This window comes from Xiphophorus maculatus, chromosome 21, assembly GCF_002775205.1.
Source record: "Xiphophorus maculatus strain JP 163 A chromosome 21, X_maculatus-5.0-male, whole genome shotgun sequence".
Taxonomy (NCBI): Eukaryota; Metazoa; Chordata; class Actinopteri; order Cyprinodontiformes; family Poeciliidae; genus Xiphophorus; species Xiphophorus maculatus.
In genome coordinates, this window is record NC_036463.1 from 17,302,017 (window position 1) to 17,323,963 (window position 21,947).

The 21,947-nt window shown below is 41.8% G+C and overlaps 2 protein-coding genes across 9 annotated transcripts in view; one reads left to right on the top strand and one right to left on the bottom strand.

Annotated features, from left to right (window-relative positions):
- The window catches only part of ntng1 (netrin G1), a 150,158-nt gene that overhangs the window by 122,022 nt on the left and 6,189 nt on the right, over nt 1-21,947 (bottom strand). For all 8 annotated transcript variants that reach the window (XM_023326053.1, XM_023326059.1, XM_023326056.1 and 5 more), the window contains exon 2: nt 4,811-5,412. In XM_023326053.1, the coding sequence (XP_023181821.1) occupies nt 4,811-5,059 (249 nt within the window). In that variant the 5' untranslated portion in view covers nt 5,060-5,412. The remainder of the gene's footprint in view (nt 1-4,810; nt 5,413-21,947) is intronic.
- Nucleotides 9,979-12,378, top strand: LOC102219399 (kallikrein-11-like). The gene is made up of 6 exons (XM_014470481.2): nt 9,979-10,330; nt 10,479-10,668; nt 10,756-10,938; nt 11,097-11,152; nt 11,707-11,855; nt 11,961-12,378. Exons 1-6 carry the CDS (start codon nt 10,291-10,293, stop codon nt 12,105-12,107), a joined length of 765 nt encoding a protein of 254 aa, XP_014325967.1. The 5' UTR covers nt 9,979-10,290; the 3' UTR covers nt 12,108-12,378.

Consider the following 21,947-nt stretch of genomic DNA (forward strand, 5'->3'; position numbering starts at 1 on the left):
CTCATTAACAGAAACAAAGAATAATTTCACGGGGGTTAAAAAGCTTTAAGTAGAGAAAAGCTGATTGTTTGGAAAGCCTGCGTTAATTTTACGAGTTAAACTGAATCAAAAACCTTGTATTGGTCTATTTCTGACTGATGTCAAAACTGGGAAAAAGGACACATTATCCACCAACTTCTAATAATCTTCTTTTTTTTTTTTCCACATTACCTGCTAACTGGCTGGGGACCACGGTGGACTTTTAAGGATTTATCAGATTCGCCACCAATATAGACACGGGCCGCACTTTCTCTGCCAAGACCGAAGACATCCACAGTAACACAAGCCAATAACAGTGTTTTATTGTCGAACCCTTTAGCTTTAATCTTCTTCTTTTTTTTCTTTTTTCTTTTTGGCAAATGTTTTACAACAGATTGTAAAAATCTATTTTTCCAGCTTGAGGAAACAATAATAATAAGAGAATAAAGTCGGACAATTATGAGAATGAACTCGTACGAGAAGGACATCCGAATTGTACGAGAGTAGAGCAGCAATATTGCAAGAATAAAGCCATATTAACATGAGAATAAAGCAATAATATTGTGAGAATAAAGTCATAATAACACCAGAATCAAATATGAGAACTGGTAATATTTCGATTTTATATTACTAGTATAAAATTGTAAAATTACCAGAATTAAGTAGTTGCAATGCAAGAATAACGCTATAATATTACCAGATTAAAGTCATAGTAAACAGCATCAGATTATTATAAGTAGCAGGTCACAAGACAAGCTGATGCTGATGTATTAACAGATTAAGTATTTCCTTATTTCTAAAACCGATACCAAAGTTGTAAGCCTGCTGTATTCTGCTAATATATGGCTTTGTTCTCGTCATTTTCTTTGTTTCTTCTTAGTTTGGCCCTAATACTTCGCTGTAAATTTCCCCAAAACAAACAGCTCACTTTTTTGAAAATGTTCCATTAACAATTCACAAACGTCAAAGTTGAAGCCGCCTTCTCGCGTCCGGCCACAATGTCAGCCGTGGAGGTGGTTGCGGCTGTGAAAGCCGTCCAGGTACCTAAAAGCCAGTGTGAGTCTAACTGGAGGGGACGGTGAAATCTCATATCATGGCAGATTCATGTGCCAGAGTTCAGAGAATGCCAGCTTATTGCTACTGAAAAGGTCAGCAGGCCAGAAGGAGAATAACAAGTCTTTAGTGGAGCAAGCAGTTTGTGCGTGTGTTTGTGTGTGTGGGTGTGCGGTGTGTGTGTGTGACGCCGTCTTCCTTTATGTGTGACCCTGGGATAGAGGCCGCAACCTGAGCTCACTTGAGCGCCACGCCCTCCAGCTTCTCCCTTCCCTCCCTCGCTCCTTGTCGGGCCTCGGTGTCCGTTACCTTCAGCTCTCCAGGAAGCAGACGCCAGGCAACAACGTCTTCTGTGAGCGCAGACATTTATTTATTTATCTTAAAAATCAATCGCCAGAGAGATGATTCCCCCCCGATAACGCCAGCATAGGACAATTACCCGAATGCGCAACGATCCGACTCGTGATACGAGCCCTATTGACACTGCAGCTGCAGATTGGCGTTGCTCAGTGGCTGAGATATCAATGATAATTGTTTCCGTGTTGATCCGGAGCATCGCTTCTCCGCCCGAGGTAAAAATAAAGCAATCGCAGAGGACTGGACTCCGCGGCTGAGCGGCGAGGTGGTGTGGGGAGAGTTTCGAGGGGGTCATATTTCACTGATGCTCGTGTGATTTGTGATCCGCGGAGCACAGCGGAGAGAGGAAATGGCTTCGCGGGGCCCCGGACGCCGCCTGGTTAATCGAGGCCCTCCTGTCCCATTGACCGCCGGTGCAGCGGCGCAGCACAAACTGCCGCTAATTCAATAAGCCGTCATCAGCTTGTTAAAAGACTGGCAGTAATAATCGTAAACCTAGTTTCGGCTGCGCTTCTCCAGAAATAGGAATCCGATGGCTGCCGGTGTTTATCCAGGATTTAGATCATTTCGTTGCTGCAGAGCAAAAATAGTGAAACCGGAGTTCCTTTTACATTTGTCATTTTAAAAATTCTAGACTTTGACAGTCAACTAACTGATGAGTCCAGTAGGTTCACGTCAAAGTATGTGTTAACTGCAAAAGCACAAAATCTTACCAAGTATTTTTGAGCTAGTTTCCTGTGCAAATATCTTAGGACACTTGAAATAAAAAAAACCAAACTAACTTACAAGTAACTTTTCAGCAAGATGTAGGTGCTTGTTTGAAGTCAATAAAACAAGCACCTACATTGGTGAAGAAGTAGTTGTTCCACTAGCAGATGATATCATTAATAACACGAGAGAAATGTCTTATAAGTTTAATAATCAGCCAATGGAACAAGGACTTTCTTTTAATCACTAATTAAAAGGGAATTATTGGCTTAAAACAAAGTTATATATCTTGCAAAAAAGTTAGCTGTAAGTTAGTTTTGTCTTATTTCAAGCGTACTAAGATATTTGCACTAGATATTAGTCCAAAAATAGTTGGCAAGATTTGTTGTTTTCCAAAGCGAAGTGTTGAAATGTTGACCAGGCTTTGAAATATGAAATAAAAAACGTAAGTGGGGAAGGAAGTAAGGAAGGAATTTGTACTTTACTATTAAATCGGAAAGTGACAACTTAATTTTTCCTTTGGCTCTTATTTTTCCAGAGGGACGTGAAATTAAATCAATGGACTGTGATCACAGACATCAGCAACCATCTGATTCCCATTTCCAGAGGGGAAAAAAAAAAATAAAACACCGAAATCAAAATCACGATATTTCAGACTTTTCCGAGCCATGCCGACTCTTTCCAAACGCTTCTGGCTCTTCGTGTCAAATCGGCCGGTGGGCACGCGGTCACACACGGAGCGTGACGATGCGCTGGCCCCCACCCGCCGTCTTCAACCAACCTTGGAGTCACAGGAGTCAGCATTTTTTTTTTTTTTTTTTTTGAGAAGTGCCTCTGAGATGTCGTGCTGAATAATGCGTCCTATGAATAAAACACATTAGCTACAAAACACGTTGAATTATTCACATTTTAGAGCCTGCATCCCTCCTCCCCATGCGCAGGAGATATTAGTTCTTCAGTCATCTTCTGCTTTGCACAAAGTCCTCCGAGCCTCCGTCTCCCTCATGTGCGCTCCTTCTTGCCTCTCTGATCATCACTTTTGCTGGTTCTTTTTGTCTTCTTTTCTTTTTTGTCATCTGTGTTTCGTTAATCCCTCTTTGTTCCTCTATCTTCCCTCTCAGCTGAATTTGTGCTGATGGCGACGGTCTATTTATACGCCTCAAGTTACTACTTTTCCCTGAGACATCTCCCGATTTATCTGAAGGGGCTCTCGAAAGCCGTTGAGGAGCGCGCGCTTGTTCTGATGGAACCTTTGACGACGCGGTGACACGCCGCGGCCCGAAATGGATTCATCGTTTCGGATTAATCCGAAGCGACCAGCTGTGAATTTCAAGGGGAAAAGTGCCCAGAAGAAGGCAGCGAGCGGTTAGCTAATTAAATACTCGACCTAATAGGATTTTCCTTTGCTTATTTTGGGATTCTTAAGAAATTAGCTCGCTTAGAGCAGTTTCGACGCATAAACAGTCAACAAAAATCGGTGCAGAGTTTTAACTTTACTCAGAATTTATCTCCGCCATCAAAGCAGTGAGTAGATATTTTCCATTATGGGAGGTTTTAACTGTGGATGTCCCAAATCAAAGTGTCCCATCAGGCTCCTGATCAAGGAGTGGTTTTTTTTTTTTTTTATGAACTTGTTTGAATCCCCAACTTAACTCATTTCCTGATACCTGCTTTTGGTTTACTGTCAGCGATTTTATGCCAGCTACAACCGTAGCATTAGCTTAATGAGTCCGTTTTTTAAAAAGGACGATGTATCTGCCACTGACCAACAGATGAAAGCTCCAGGATATTAGGTGGAGCAGAATTACAAAACTAAATTGGGTCATGTAATGCAGGTGAATACTTTGAAACGGAGTTTTGAGGAATTTACAAGGCATTGATTTCTGAACGCAGTTTGATTAAACGTCCAACTGGAACTCGATATCGTCCAATGCCTGTCGTTAAATGACGTGGGTCGGTATGAAAAGTCCTGATTGTGGCTCTCTTAGCTTTAACCCACAAGTGCCCGAGACCTTTTAGGCTCTTGTGGCCTTTATTGCACACCAAAGGAACTGAGGGAAGGAGGAAGATTTGCAGCAAATGGCCAGAAACCAAGAATCAAACAGGATAACGTTGTCAAGGACAACAGCGCCTACACCACTGGGTACTACAAACTGAGTCACCCAGCGCCCGATTAGGGCAAATGTGCTTCAATACTTTTTTCCCCCGAACCTGAACCAAAAATAAATATCCAGACAAGCATGTCATTCATGATTTACTTGTCCTTAGTGTCCCAGGGAGGAAGCACTAATACAAACTCAAAAAACAGAGAGAAAACGGTGTGTGATGTGTGAATAAGGCGACTGAAGCATGTGCTTGTTTTTTCAGCTGGAAAAGTCACATTTTCCAGTGTTTTCAGCGGCATCGCCACGACATCAGATTGTGTTTGCTGTGCATACTGAGACGCAGCTCTCCAAACAGCAGAACATGACGTCAATGGGCACCAGCCTCAATTCCTTCAGCCACAGCTACATATCTGAGTCACACAGGCTTTTGAGAGTGTTTGTCATGGCCGTGGGGTCAGAACATGCCAAGTAGACACACATTACTTATAAACTGATGAGAAAGCTGCCTTCCCCCCGCCCCCCCTCTCTTTTCTTGACAGTGGACTTTTCAGTTCTCGTAACGTACTCACCAGGGCGCAGTACGTCTCCGGAGGGTCTCCGCAGGTGATGTTGGGGGGATCCAGAGAAACCTTCAGGAACTGGGTCATGTCTGCTGCCTCGGGTTGGCAGGCCATGTAGTCCCAGGTTAAACCTTCGTCCGAGTACACCTGGGACTTGCAGACATCGTAGTGTCCCCACGCTGCAGGGTAGTGCTGCATGGCTGCGTGGCACATGCCAGTCCATATCGCCTGGAGGGTCAGTGCAAACTGGAACCTCATGACTGGTCCTCTCTCAGCTCCTTCCGACGGAGCGGCGCCTCCTTCTAAAGATGTACCAACTGGAGGGGGATGGTGGGTTATAGTCCTCTTTTTCTGATGACTTAAACAGAATGAGGAGGCATGTCAAACTCCCTTTGGGGTGGGGGGGCAGCAATGCTTGACTTAGAAGTGTTTTTTCAAGTTTCCAGAGCGGCCCAGGACTTTGAGGTTACAGAAGATAAGAAGAGAAGACCGAGGAGGAAGAAGGGGTCTAGACGAGCCCCTCTGACACGCTGATAGCAAAATGAGTGGCAGGTCTCCTCAGCTCCCCTGGCTGTCAGTCATAGTCCGCGTCCCCTTGCGATGATCTGGCGCTGTGGAGAAACAGAAGAAGAGGGAATGTGAGGAAACCTCCCTTATGGTACTGGATTTTGACAGTGAGGCAACATTAGCACGGGCCACAGCACGGGGAGCAGAGGTGTGCGTGTGAAAAGTGCGAGACAGAAGTACCACATTGGTGTTTGTTGTCCATCAAAACACGGGAGGAAGCGGTAATTGAGGCCATCGGGGTAAACCGGATCCCACTGCTTTCACACCAAACCTTCATCGCACTCTGCGCCATCGAAACCTACAATGTTACAGCTTTCTCCAGCCTCCCCACCCCTGAGAATCTTCTCACTTCAACACAAAGAAAGAAGCAATGCCGCTCGCGTTCTGTTTTAACATAAAGGACAAAAGCGGTGGGAGCAAAACGACAGAAAGCAGTGAAGTTATTGTTTGACTCTACTTGAGCCATTGGAATAATATACACCCAATTTGCAGAAGTATTCTGATTGTCTGAGAGAACTGAGCCAATCCGACTTCTACACGAGTCGCTGACGTGCGTTCACCACCAGACTGCTTTTCCAGGCAATTCCGCATAAAATCTCCCAGTTAATGGTGCATGTCAGAGAGACAACCGAGCCAGGTGGAGGGAGACGTCCTCAGCCCCTCGAGACAGAATTGTGCTGAGCAGCAGGTTTGGATAAATCTTTCAACTTTTCCAATGTTAAATATAACTAAACTGCTCCTCGGCTTGTGTAATTTACATCGGGAACAGGGCGGGAAGAGACAACAGGTCTACATCTGCCTGTACGGCCAAATCAGATGCAGGTATTCAATAGCGAGGCATTGGTCCAACGAAAAGGTTTTGATACTTATCCTGGTTTGGGTTGATACGAGCATCATTCATGGCAGCTGTAGTTGTAGGATTTTATCAAAGCAACCAACAGGTTTAAGGTACAAGAAGGTTTTAAAAATGTACACCTTCAAAACTATAAACATTTTTTTCATTATTCCATTCTTCCTGTGTGAAATCTTTTGAAAGGTCAGAGGAACCGCCTGAAAACTTGATTTCAACAGTCTTCAGTCTGGTGCATTGCTCTAAACTAGCCCTTTTATTTTAAGGACAATTTTGTTTACAGAGACTTCAGTTTACATTTTATTTGTTGTTTGATTCATTTATTTTGGACATTTAAAATGTCTTCCAGTTCCTGTGTTAAAGATTCAACAGAATTTAAAGGGTTTTCATCTTTGAGAATGTGTTCTTGCATGATTATGCCATAATTATTATATTACTTGAAAACGGTCTCAAAAACATGTATACATTTCTGGGACATTTCATCATTCAACAAAATTTGTTATCATGTCAGGCCTAAAAATGGCATTTTGTCTATTAAACAGCTGACTAGTGATTAGGTAAGCAAAACTTTATATAGGTTGGGTATTCAAGCAGATATTACAAAGCTTCAGCCAAACTATTGACCAAACTAAAATAAGTTCTTATAATAACATTATTCCGTGAAACAACAGACAAGAAGCCCGAGATTTTAAACCATAGTCATATACAAATCACTTTTCCTCAATAATATCTCATAATATAACAAAAATCTTTTCATTCTCACAACAAAACCACTTCTAGCATATTTAATGACACGGACTGCCATTCTCTGCTTCTGTTCCTGTGCGTCTAAAAGAGAGTTATTCCTTCCCACTGTCGCCACATGTATGCCCAATATGGCCAACTGCTACACAGTCCAAGACTCAAAAGAAGTGGTTGAATTTAACTACATAGGTGACTTTTGTTTTACGTATTGGCAAAATAAATGAAACTTATAGCAATGTAAATGCATTTCACATTGAATAGAACTGGACTGAATTAAATCTAGGCCTTCATCAGCCGTCTGGATCGTGGGAGTCTTCTGTTCCCTGAAAGTACAAGATGCTTTTACCTGGAACATGTTGCTATCCACATTTCCATCTTGGCGAATAACGGCACAATTCATGAACTGCAGGTTACCGCAGTTAGATTCATTCTTATTCCACACAGCCAGAGAAATAATTGGAGGTGACTTCTGTTAATTATTTATCCATTTCCTCTCATGAAGCATTTATAAGGTCAGCAACTCAGCTATTAAAATATTATTATTAAAAATTAAAACAAGTCCTAACAAGGCACGAGGCCTGAACGTAAAGTTGACCGAGACGTGTTTGAGCGTGCAGCTGCATGGGTATGAAAGCAGGTCATGTTTGCGTACGCACGCGTTCTCCCGCCACTGGTGCTGACACATGAATATGAAGACGCGTCAACCGTTCTACCGCATGTTCATATGCATGGCTGATACGTCCTCGGTCATTAAAGTTTGACAACCTGCCTAAAGGTCGTTTCTGTCAACGCCCAAAGGGGAATACCTTGTAAAAAACAATCACTTGATATTTAAGTGTTGTGTTAAATACAATTAAGAATTTGTCATTTTTTAAATGTTAAGCAACCATGTGTCGTTTCCCTTTCGCTTCTCATTGCTTCAAGTTCAAAAAATACTTTATCAACCAAACGCTGTTGTAACTCATGTTATCCAATTCTCTTTAATTCTGAATACTTTGTGTTTGTCCATCACTTCAAACTAGAGATTTTTGGTCGATGTCCGATATGCTAAAACTCATTTGGCCGACATTACCGATACCGATATTTTTTCCCCTGTACCTACTTACTGAAACCATACGGCTTTCTCTACTGTGAAATTAAAATACCGCGTTATCTTCGTCAACTTAGCCTGCTACCAAATGCAAATGCTAAAAAGGAGGCCGAAAATGATGCAACATTCTTAACTTGCATTATGTTTAATGTCAAATTTAGTCATGACATTTGATCTCCAAGAAAATGACAACCCTCATACAGTGCACAGGTGGCATCATTGTCATATAAAAAACCAACACCTTTTAGTTTGACAGAATGGCCGATGTCCGATATTAAGTTTTATAGCTAACATCGGCCGATACCGTGCCGATAATATCGTGCATCCCTACTAAAAACCTAATGAAAATAAACTGAAATTTGAGGTCATACAGTAGCATGGCAAAAAGGGGTAATAACACTTTTACAAGAAAAAATGTACAGTTTATTTTCCTTTAAAATGCATTAAAAAAAATATTCCTTTCCAAGATGAAGTTGCTTTTAACATCTTGGTACTGTCCCTGACGTCTTATTTTAACAGGCTGTGACTGCATTCTATTGTTAAAGCTGTGTAAATGGCGGATGTGGCCATAAGAAGGACCGCTGTAGTATATCATACACTGTGGTTTATTTCATACGCGGCAACACATCCATTTATAACTCCCAAACACGCGAGGCCACTGGCATATGGTGGTCATGCCCTTGATTTTCCCCTTCCGTCAGCCTTTGCTTCTTTTAAATGCCATCTTAAACACAACATTCATAATTCCCTTCCTTTTGGAATAGCTTCATTAATCGGTCGTCTTATGTTTCGTACTGAAACTGACCTTTTAAATGAAGCTATCTGCCTCCCTGATGTGTCAGCAGTGAGCTGCAGAGAGCCAGATAGCCAAGGCCGCGGCTGGAATTATGTGAGGCTTTCCTGTTATGAAACATGGACCCGACCCAGAGTGAATAATAGCAGCCCGAAGAGAAAAACCTGGAGAAAAAGGTATAGAACCTCCAAGCAGTTTGATCGGCTGGTGGCCAAACAAACTGTTAAACTGTTGACTTCATCGACAACGCACTGAATACATGGCACGGATACTGCTACTTTAAGCAAATAATAGAGTAGAGTTGATTCATTTTGATGGGAAACAGAATTTCTAGTCTATTTCCGGTTCTGATTCTACAGGCCGGCCCCACAAGGTGTAGCAAGTGAAATTGAACTAAGCTGTCAAAACGCTACAATAATTTACGTGAACGCAAAGTCGTTCTCAAAGTGCTACTCGGTTACTGTCAACATGCGACTTCGGCTTGAAACAATTATCGCCATAACTTGTGCCGAGTTCTTTAGATGTTATCTTTTTTCCGGGACCAGCAGGTTTGCCTGTGTGTCGGACTTTGTTATGGTTAGGCAATTTGCAGCCATGTGTGTGTGAGCAGATAAAAGAGATAGAGAAAAGACAAAGAGTCCTTTTGTCCATAACAGAGTGTTCTTTTTAAATTTCTTGTAACATCTTTGGTCTATAAAGTTACAACATTTGTAGTTTCTTTTTTTTTTTTTTTTAAAAAAAAAGCATTTTAGTTCCATTGGTCTTTTTATTTTTCACATTGCAGAATCAGGGCTTTTTTCTATTTATTTTTTTAATATATGCAGTATGTTTGTCCTTAACCTGATCTTTATTATTTTCACTTTATACCAAACTAACTTTTAGCTGCATAAAAAAGAGGTTTTTTTGAAATAACAGCTGAATGCGTAATCATGTTTCTGATTAGTCAAATCTCAGACTGATAAATTGAACATTTGCACATTTTAACGTTTATTTTCTGCCATTTTGGAAATATGTCAATGTTCACAGAGCAAGCTGTGACTGTTACAAAAAATCAGATATAATCAGTTTTCAAAAGTTTTGAAATTATTTTTTGTTTCACTCTACTGAACATGTGTGATAACATCGAACTTTGCTCTGTATTCAACAAGTCATAACAAAACAAATTTGAACTGTCAAATAACTCCAGCGATGACTTTGGAAAGCAAAAAATAGCCTTATTGCACATTTGAAATCATTTGTTTTGTTGTACTTTTTAGCAGCACAAATGCCTAAGCAGTGACCAGTCCTGCCATTTTGGATGTCTAATCATTTGGATGTTACCCAGCTAGCCTGGCAGAGATCAGTGTCCGTCCTGTGATTGGTGGCTTCCTGTCCAGCAGGAAGTTGTGAACAGAGTTTAAAAGCTGCAGCAGGACTGCAGCCATTCACAGGAAGCTGGACCAGCAATGGCTTTGCTGAAGGTTCGGCTGCTGCTACTGGGGCTGGGTGAGTCGGACACACCGGACAGACTTCCACTGGCTGTAAATGCTATGAATTATGTTGATCTGTGTTTTATTTTTGTCATTATAAAGCTGTCATCTTGATTTCTACTGTGTGGATTTACTTGGCTAAAAACAGCAACTTTCCTCTCCAGGTGTTGCAGTGAGCTCAGCGTCTCTGCAGAAGAGAGTCATCGGAGGTCAGAACTGCAGAGACGACGAGCGACACTATCATGTGACGGTCTATAGATATAGTTCAACAGGAACAACAATCTGTGGAGGATCTCTGATCAGTGCTCAGTGGGTTCTGACTGCAGCTCACTGCTGGGAGCACGCTCCAGGATGGTGAGTGAGGAAAAGTTTGACTGAAAAATCACCAATAACTGATTGCTAATTAGTTATTGGTTAATTAATTGGGTCTTTTTTGCCTAGGTTTCATGGGGTACTTGTAGGAGGTCATCCTAGAAGAGGTCCAAAGTGGACTTCTACAATCACTCGACGTGAGGTACATAGAGACAGCAACGGTCGTGAACATGACATCATGCTTCTGAAGTTGCAGAGCAAAACAACAATCCAACCAATCAAACTGCCCGACTGTCCAGATACTCTCCTACTGTAAGTTTTGTCCTCTCAAATCTAAGAACTTGGTTCTTGATCTGCCAGATGAGGCAAAGTTCATCCAAGAGCATTTTTGAGCTCTGGTCTCCCAGAGTTAGCCGTTTTTCTTAACGTGACTTTTTTTTTCCCGCCGTTTTGTTTTTCTTGTGTTTCAGCGGCACCAAGGTTCAGATTGCAGGTTATGGATCAACACAAGTTGGTCACGGCAGAAGTGAGACGAGTGTTCATGTTTCTCGTTGCTTTTGTTATTACCTCAAAATGATTCAGATGATTCAAATCATTTTTAGACTCTCTGCTGAAGCTGAACTTAGCAAGCTAGTTGAAGTTTTGATCCTCAAAAACTCTGAGATAAACGGCGTAAAGCTGAAACAGGAAGTTGGGAGAAAACTGTGAGCTTAGCCTGAAAATTTGAACAAGCACACATTACAGGTCCCTCCCCTGTAAAGTGAGCAGGTGTGTATGTGAGCACTGACTGACGGCACTCGTTTTGGCTCTGATTGGTTGTTTTTGACCTAGGGTGGTGCTTTCTGCAGACAACTAGGACAAACAGGGAGGAGGTGGAGGAGATCGAGCTTATCATAGATTATCTGTCTCATATTAACCATGAGCAGATAGTGACAGTTTTGATACAAATGTAAAAATTACGTTTTATACAAGTAACAATACTGCAGTTTCATAACCGCAGACAACAAGGTCATATCCTGAGCAAAGTGTGTCAACACTTCAACAGACCTTACATGTTTACATGCTGATTTTCCTCTACAGGTGCAAATGACCAAAATGATCTTCAGTGTGCAGAGTTCAAGATTGCTAAACACGAAAAGATGGAAACGGCGCTGGCAAAAGACGAGGACTTTCGGTTCCGTTACCAGAAGTGGTACAGTGTGAGAAGCTCTAAGAAGGACATGTTTCGCGTACGACAGTCTCTAAAGAATTTTCTGCACGAAATGTAGACATCGTTTCTATTTTACCGGATGATCACAGCAGCATCACAACTAAAAGCTTTGTGTTTGTGACAGGACGACTCTGGTGGAGGATGTGTGTTCAACAACAGGCTGTATGGCGTTTATGTCTACACTGGAGAAACAGAGAAGGCATTCAATGCACCAAGTCTTTTCCTGGACGTCTGTGCCTACAAGCAGTGGATTGAGGACACAATTAAATAACCAAAAACCCTAGGCAGCTTGATGTCTGTATAGCGGCTAAATGTTCCCAGCAACAACAACAACAAAAAAATCCACAAAGTTCAAGTTAATCTTTAAATTTCAATTTTCAGTTGATTCATTTTCTAATTTACTTGGGGATTAAATTTACTGTGTACAAGTTAATCTGTGATAATATCTTATTTCTCAATAAGCAAAGCTGCTGTTCGTAATAATAATAATAATAAGTAATAATACCCACCGTCACATGGCTAGAAAATAAACGGCTGTTATCTGATCAGATTGTCTCTCTTGTGCTGATTTCTGCTTGTTAGTGAAGAAAATAACAGATTTTAACATATTGAACACAAACTGAACTTTAAAAGCTGTTAAACAAACTTGGAATCCAGAAAAAGTACTTTCCAAACAGGAACATTAAAAATTTGAACACACAGGTCCAGAGGATGCTTACTTACTTCTACTTGTCTAGAAACCCAGAACAGCAATTAGAACAAACTAAGAATCCAGAAAAAACTACTTTAGCAACTACTTTTTAGAAAAAGAATTAGACCAGAGGATACTTCTGTTTTTTCTTCTTTTGCTCTTTCCTTTGGTTTGTTATAACAGAGTTTCTATGTTGAATTAGGCAGAAGTAGTAAGCTGTGAAAAAGCAGAAGATTTTAGCAGAATTTTGTAGGATTTGAATTTATTTCAATGGGGCTGAAATTGGCACAAAAGCGCCAATATTTCAAGAAGTACAATAGTCAAATTTAGCAAAAATATATAGCAGAAATCTCCAGGAGAAGCAGAACGTTTTGATATATGAATTAGTAACCGAAAAACGTAAACAGGATCTTAATCAGTTAAAAAAAATAAATAAAATCCTTCGAAGATCCTCAAATTGCCTCTTATTGCATAAGTCGTGCTCAAATGAAATGAAAGAATTTCATTGCATTCATTCTCGCTCACAAGAAAAGTCCATCGCATGAACCACAACGAGCGTTCACGGAGAGCCAGGATTAAATTTAGCAGAAGATGACAATGTAGAATGAGTCCAAAAAGTAAAAAAAAAAACTGTAAGTGTAAGTCAGAGGCACAGAGGGAGGAAAAAGGAAAAAAAAAAAAAAAGGAGGTTAAGGTGGGGAGAAGAAATGAAGCACCTTAAATGTAAAATGTAAGAATGTCAATGGGGGAGATGTCAGCAGGTGAGGAAGCAGCCAATTATCCAGAGGAACTCTTGGCTCAGAGCTCCCTGTTCCCATTAAGATACATAATATTACTGTGGTAAGGAGGAGACTAAAGAGATGACTGGATCAAGTGTGTGTGTGTGCGTAGGGGTGTGTGTGTGCGCGCGCGCCACACACCTCGCGTTGCGGCGTCTCGATATGAAAAAGCGGTTCAAGTCGCGGGTAATGAGACAACAAGCGCTGCCGAAGACTTTCGATAACAAGCAGCGCAATCCCAAAAAGCCGGGTTGTAACCGCTGCGCCATCCTGGCCACAGCGGCCCCCTTTCCCCTCATTACTCCCCCTCCTCATAACCCTCCGTTGCCCCGGGGGGAGGCGACGTGAGGAAAAGAAGAAGAAAAAAAAGGGGAGAGCAGATGGATGAAGTGTGGATGTGCATTTTAAGTGCGAAGAACGGGGTTTATTTTATGCCGGGCCTCTTCCTCGGACCATCGATCAAGGTCTGCGGACATCAGAGGAGGCGAGGATGGAGGGAGACGGGAATCCTTCCGAGCACGAAAACATATATGGCAGGAGAAGAATGTGCTGTTAAAAGCTTGAAAAACCTACGTTTCTTGTCACTTATGGTGAAAAGCTATGCCTGTGGGACACAGTATTTCATCTCTCCTCTGTCATGAATACATATTAATTTGGACTTTCTATCTTGAATTATGGAGGGGGAAGATAACATTTAAAAAGATTTATAGAAATCTGTAGAAAGATGGTTTCTCTCCTTTTGTTTGAATGGATACAATGAATGAATGTGTTTAAGTGACGGTGAACACTGTAAAATGCAGAACACTCAGAAATATTACATATAAATTGCAATTTCACTAAAATGATAAAAGTGTTTTGTGTATATCTAATTATTTTTTTTAAATATGTTTTTCAGTAGTATTTGTTTTTTTTAAAGCAACAATTGTCTCAATAAACTACCAAGAAAAATGAAATAAATGTTTGAGAAAATGTGTTAAAGCATGTTTTCTGACGCAAATTCAGAAAAAAGCAGATTTGGACAAAATGTCTTCAATGATTTGGTTTTATTCAAAAAAAAAAAGATTTTTAATGGGAAGAGAATTGTCTGAAACGAGAGGAAAATGTCTTGTTTTGTTGAACGCGCAGTCAAGAAACGCCAGAATTTCCTGCAACGTCAACAGTGAAGTTGAGCAGTCCTAAACAAATCCCTCAAAACGACTAAAGTTCACCTGCAAGACCTGGAGCCCATCCAGACGTGAAATGATGAGCGTGGAACAAAGTACGATGAGGTGAAGAAGCAGGAAAAATATTCTTTATTCCAATAGTAAGAGGAACACTGTAGCGTGATAGCAATAGAGCCGGAGTTTCTCTCAAAACGTGTTGAAGCTTTTGTTAGCCAAATCAGTCAGCGAGAACTCATTAGATCACTTCTAAAAAGTCATTAAAGTTCAGAGAACACAGCAGCCCAAAATACGTGTTCAGTGCTAAGGTTCTACTGTCCGATCGCCTCTCATACCACACCACACCTTCTGACCACCTGTGAGTCTGTTGCTTCCTCTTTTCTAGAGAAATCTACTTGACTCAATTCTTCTTTAGTGTAAAAGCAATCGTTATGGTGCTGTACTAGTGGTACTCTTGGTGCTCATGGAATAGGCTTTTTCTTAATTGCCACCAACTGCATGTAGTTGCACGCTCACACTGCCTCATGTTAAAGTATGGTACCAATGATGTTCTGTACCAGTAAATTATGTCTGAAAAAGCGAAAAGCATGTGCACCGTTAGGCAGTGTACACTCTTCGTTCCATCAGAGATCCCTTTTTCACCCTCAGTGCAGTTTCTATGTGCAAAGGGCCCCAGGGGCCATCTTCATTTCAGACACTGATTCTTTTGGTGGAAGTCAAAGAAGTGCAAAACAGTTGCAAGAGCATTTACATCGGACACGCGAGACTGGCGGGGCGTGGGCACCACAATCACCATAAACTAAACTTTTTCTCCCTAAAACACTTTTAACTGTCTATTTCAATAGTGCAAACACCAAATATACCTTAATATACACACATACCCACAGTGGAAACCATCTTGGCACTACCGCATTAACTAACGCCGACACAATCTTCCTGATTTCCATTTATGAGAGTCCAGCCAATCAGGGCCATGGAAAGTGAATGCTGCTCCTGAACTGGCTGTTGACCTACCTAGCATGTACTGTAGGTATCCCAGCTGCCCAAGCTCTGTTTTATTAAGAATACTTTAGAAAAAATTTGCAAATAGACAAATATTAGCATTCCAACAATATTTTTGGCATTACGTTCCAAGGAATAAACTGCGAATAGGGAGGTTTCCACTGCAGTTAGCTTGTTCGGATTGCTACCAACCTTTGAAATAAACATCATTTTAACAACAACTGAAGGCAACAGTTATTTGATTGCACTATTAATTTGATTGTTTTTTGGGGTGGGAGGGTATTCCCTCTTTTGTGTGGATGAAGGAAGATGCTGATTCCTTAATTCTCTGTACAAATTAAGACCACACTGATTTTTTTTTTTTTTATGCACTACAGCACCTGGAATAGCAACAAAAAATCTGAATCAGACAAAACTGGGAAGCCCTGTTCAGACCTCAAACAACACCTGCAAAATCCTGATGGGTGCAACTTCACAAATAGTAGAAAAATACTTTTTTTGTGCATGCAGTCAACGCTTCTAAACCAAAAGATACACACACACGCACAGCCCGTCCGAAAACGACTGGGGACCAGAGAGGTAGCCGGCTGCCAGTGTTGCAAGCTGCAACTTTTTATATTTAAACCCATGAATGTTTTAGAGGCCCAGGTGGAGCCGGGCCAGTGAGGTCAACGTTAACCCAAACAGCCAGACTCTGCTTCGGTCCGCTCTGCCTGGCCCCGGGGCCGAGCTACCCCTGGCGTCTCCTTTCATTTCGTCCCCCAGGCCGCTCGAGCGTGACGGAGCGGTTTCCTGAATCATGAGAAGAGTTGCTCTTTCCAATGGGAGTCAAAGAAAACAACAAGAGGACGCATCCTTTATTTCCCACCTTTGAGGTTCCGCCGTTTTTTCCCATCCTTGAAAACGTTAATGTGTCTCTTTTTCCCGCTAACCACTTCATTGCAAATCTACTGTAGGTTCTAGTGTTTACCTACAACGATTGCTTGATTCTATTCCTTGTCATCTCCCACATTTGGCTGTTGCACCATTTTTTTTAAAGTTTTCTAAATAAGAGGTTATTTCGGTTTCTTTCATTTAAAACAAAAAGCAAAACTCAACAAATGAAACCCAGTGAACTGTGAAATGATCATCTCCATCACATCTTTGGAGGACCCAAGGGGGGAGCGGCACCCACCTGCCGCATTACTTCCTGATAAATCCCTAAGCTGCCAGGTATAACTAAAAAAAAAAAAAAAAAAAAAGAGTACGATTAAGTCAGGTAAAGGTGGATTAATTACACAGTTGCCACCGGGTATTTCTTTTCCCTTTTTCTTTGCAGCTTTCGTTTTTAATTTCACACATTTTTATGCGCTTTCAAGGGCAATCTCTGAACTTGCTTCTGTCCTGTCTCTTCCCACTTTCATCTTCTCCGAGTCCACCTGTTTCATATTCCCCACCAGAGTCTCACTAAAAGAGCAACAAGAGCACGGGGGGGGGGATGGGGGTGGCAGTGGAGGGTGGAGGGGGTGGAGAGGGAGACAGGAGGGCAGACAGTTAGAGGCAGATGAAAGCTAGATAAAGATAGAAGCCACCCGGCCAGCTCCCTTTGCTTTACTCACCAGATTCCTCTGCCTGCATTTCCTGAATCCCTAATCGTGCCTTTTAACAACTCTGCCAATGGGGCCGCTGGCCGTCCATGTGAATAAACACACATGCGGGCGACGAGGAGCGATGCACAGGAGGCCTGTAATGCTTCCCTGGGGTTTGTCTCCGAGACAGTTTGCCGTTTAGCACCCCCCGCCCCTGCTTCGGAAAGCGATGCCGCCTTCAAATCGGTGAGATCTGTAATCTGTAAATGACGGCGACAGGTTTAGCAAACGGTGGGTGGGAGAGCCGGCGGCTGGCGAAGGCGCCGTGTCAAGGAAGGACGAGCTAAATTACGAGATATCAAAACGCCGAGTCTCTCCTTTGGTGGATCCTATGTGTCCCTCCCCTCCCGAGTCAAAATTCAAGCCGGGGTACTTTTTGGCCAATTTTCAAAGCATTAATATACAAAATAGAAGGTAATTTCATAGTTACTGAGCTCTAAATGCAAGAAACTGTATGGATGAACAGATAGTAGGCCTGGGTTATTTGGCTGAAAAATGCATCACAATAAGTGTTTTGATCAATAATTATTTTTGTTGTTTTTTTTGTTTTACTGATTGAAATACTCAAAAACTGTACAAATGAAACCCAATGAAATATCCACAGTTTTCACTCCATGCCTTTGTTTTTTACTTTTAAGCAGTTATGAGGTACGACGGCAAAACCTTAAACTGCTGCTGCACAAGATACTCAACACATTGTTGCTAGGGAACCAAAGATGGAGCGGGTTAGTTGATGCCACCAACCTTGCTTAGCCAGCTGTGAAAAGTCGAGCGGCTAAAGTCTTTTCTCTGCCTACATCCCCCATAATGCAGTGTGGTTCTGGATCGGCGGTCAGTGAAATTTTTGAAAATTCTCTCAGACGTATTGTCAACTGATATTGATCAAGTGTCTATTGCGACATTTATTGTTACCTGCAGATACAGTTTTACCAAAAATTTTTTCAGAGGTGGAAAATATTTAATATTTCACCACTTGCCAATGTTGAGGAGGACCCATAATGCAACATTACAGAGACAGATGGACTGCCTCTATTAAATCAGAGGCAGTCCAAAAACATTAAAGAGGCAACATCATGTGTTTTCAGGGCGCATAATGCAATTTTATAGCATATTGAAGCAATGATGTCAGTAACACGTTACTGATGTCGGGCCACTTTTTTCAGTAACAAGTAATCTAACGCATTGCTGTTTCAAATTCAGTAGACAGACTACAGTTATTTATTAAAATCACTTTGCGTTACCATCTTCTTTTGTAATTTAATTGTATTTCCTCTACGTGTCTTGTCGAGTGACCGACGTCTCTATGCGTTAGTATCGGCAGCAGCAGAAATGCAAACAACGGAGGGAGATGCACATTTTGTTGGTGGAAAAACAGAATCTATTTTGAGTTTCTGTCGCCATGCCCGATTATTATAAGCGGCTTTGGGCTTCTTTTTTTTTTTTAAAGTCGCTTGCAAAATGAATCGCGAGTCGCGGCTTGCGCCTTTTTGGGCTCGTTTCTTTAACGTAAGTTGCTCGTTTGGGCTTGGAAATAAGCAGAGACTCATAAGAAATCCCAGAATTTCTCCGCCATTAAGGTAGTTTTAGTCAGGCTCTCTGTTAGAATTATTATGTTTTAACTTTCTTACATTAGTAGTTTTATATTACTAGTTGTTTTATATTTTAAGGTTTAGTGTTCTCACCCCAGAGAAGAGGAACTTGTTAAGACATAACTAACCTTCCCTTGACCTCAAGCATGTTTTCACAGGTGCTTGTTTAGGGGCCCTTCCTGAGATACTCCTTAGTTGCCTCTAACTGTCTGTGTGTAGAATTTAGTTTCTGTTTCCCTTGCTTGTTATCAGGGTAGCCCCCCCCCCGATTTGTTAAGATCACTCGCCCACTTTCCATTCACTCCCCTCCTCTGCTAATAAAAAGACGAGTTCTGCAGCAGGATGGCAGAACGCAAGGAGATCGGCTTGTAGGAGCGGATCCTCTGTGCCTTCTCAATCCTTGCAAGAATTTGGTTGAAAACTCAGTAACGTTGTCTGTGGTTCTTTTCTATAGGTTGAGAAAATACCCATCACTCTCCCTGTCAATCAATGATCCGTCCCGCTGTGTCTCTGTTAATGTCAAGTTAATGTATCGCCTCTGAATGACGTCGAGCTTCGCGTTGCGCGCCAGAAAATTGCAAACAACATAATATGAACAGCGCAATAAGCGTAAAAACAGCTACGAATGAACGAGTCCGTAAAGTCGTGCAACTAAACGCCATTATACTGTAATTATTCCTTTTAAGATAAGTGTCACAAATCTGTGCAGAAGCCATCTGAATTGTGGAGCCGCAGGAGGAGCTCTGTGCGCTGCGCTCTGACAACAAATGCAGGGCCTTTAAAATCCTTCTTAGAGTTTTCTAGACAATAGTGGACCACACAAAAACACACACAAATAACTAACGTTTTGTTTTTTTTTTTTGTACTGTTGTAACCATTTAAAAAAACTCCCCTTCAGTTCAACCTTATTAGTGGAGACACATTGTTGATGCTACCATTATAAAATAACTTGCAATTAAGTATTGGCAAAGTTCAGTGTAAGTTTCACAGTGCTGTTGTTGGCAGCTGCTGAAAGTAACTAAAAAAAAAGTTACTTTTAATGTAACTGAGTTACTTTCCAAATCAAGTAGTCAGTAATCTAAGTTACTTTTTCAAGAAGTAATCAGTAATCCGATTAAAGTTACTTTTTCAAAATAACTATGCCATTACTGCATTGAAGTGACCTTCTGTTATAAAAATGCTTTATATATCGAATACAACTTAAAAGAAATTTTACTTCATAATTTAATGCCTTGAAATTGGATCTCTGTCGCTTTAAGAAATCCTGTTCTTTCGCAACCTGGCTCCTCTATTAACCCTTTAACAGCGATTTTATCAGCATTTCACTGAGAAGTAGCTCCTATAATGAGCGTCAGGTGTTGACTAATTGCTGCTGGCTAGTCTGAAGGAGTGCTCTGTGAGGCAGAAGCGTAGAAGTTTGGAAACTGCAGCTCCAAGGAGGAGCGTCGTCCTCGAAGGCAGTGCTAGGTCCACCCGAGTGTTTTGCAAAGGCTGAATGGTTGCCACGGGAGATTTAAAGGATTTCTCAAACATACGTGGAAAGAATCAAGGCAACACTCCGTGTATTCTTTTGACGAAGGAATAACATTGTAATGTGATGCAACGCTCAGAAAAGTCAATTTTCCATAATAATACCTCTTTAAGAGAACCGGAACATGGAGAATACAAAAGGTCAGAGCAGGGGTTGACACAACAACCCAGTGACGAACAATGGCACAGGTGAGAACGCACAGGGCAATCAGAGGAAAGGGGAGACGAAACCCAAACACGCCAGAATCGTGACCGACACTTTCCCACACTTCTTTGCAACCACTGAGTTGTAAAACAGACCAGCAGAATCCAGAGTTCCCCCATCACCTTTAGAAGATGGTGGAATGTTGAGCCTCAGCTACTAGTTTCTCACTTTGAATTTCAATATTTTAGAGCTCTAATTCCATCATCGTCTTGGGGGGGGGGGGGGGGGGGAAGCCATAGCCTAGCGTCCCCAAGGAGAAGTCTGTGCGCATCAGCCTCCCCTAAGACAAGTCGGGCCTCTGAAGGCACGCGAGTCCTTGACTGCTGAAGTCGAGCCTGCTCAACTTCGCCACCACCAGCTGCATCCGCCACAACCCTCTGTCACTCCCTGTTTCCGCGCTCCTTCCACCACCGCCCCGCGTGTGCTCTCTGCGTCTGCGAGGGCAGCACTTCTGACAGGGTGACTGTGACTCGGCTGCCCTGAGTCGAGCTGAACGCTCCCCGGGGGCCCCTCCCAGTTACTCCGACCGCTGCACATTCAGCAGCACTCGCACGGGAAACGGGGGCGCCCAATGAAACGGCGAGGCAGGATCCACCTCCTCCCCTCTCAGGCATTCCTCGCCACCGAGCATGCCTCTCTGTGCGACACAGGAACATCTTATGCATTATTAAAAGATACTTTTCCTAAAAGGCCTCCGGCACATTATTCTGCAACCACGGTGACATATCTGGAGACTGGAAATGTCCGCACGCTGGAAGGACGTGATCACCCAGGTAGCTGCCATCGTTGGGGGGATAGGGGGGAGACAAGCCGCAGGATTTAAAGTGACACGTTTACCTGTGATTACTCAGGTAAACAAATAGCAGCAATGCTTTAATAGGCTGTATAGAGTCACAGTTTAACTATTTATATGGTTCTTCCTGTACAGTAATGAAAAAAAAACAACTGTTAATTCGATCAATTAAACCAGAAAGTCAGTTTAGAGTTTATCCATTATTTTGAGTTTACATTCTGACAACTAAATGATTTTAGTTCAATGAAAAACAAATAAAAAAATGTACTTGGCTAAATTATGTAACTTCAAACAAACTAGCAAAACTTAGCCCAACAAGTAGTCTCTCCTATGTGGCATAAAACCCCCCAAATATAAGAATTAGTTTCTTATTAGGACCTAAACCATAGATAAAATAGTAATACCCTTTTTATAATATTCTAACAAGGTTGTATGTTTCCCTGACAACCACAGCAAAGACATGATAGCAGTAAGCAGCAACTACGTCAGGTATAAGAAGCCTAGCTTGCTAGCAAGCTTGTCATTACCATTAGCTACGTACAAAGCAAGCTAACACTGGATTCAAGCTTTAATTCTTGCACCAACACAGACATCACACATACTTATAGGTTGATATTATAACTCATAGCACATCCCATAAAAACATACACTTCAAAATGAACTCTGCTGGTTATCAAAGACATGACACACAAGTCAAGAGAATAACAGCTAACTACACCAATCAACTTCAGGTA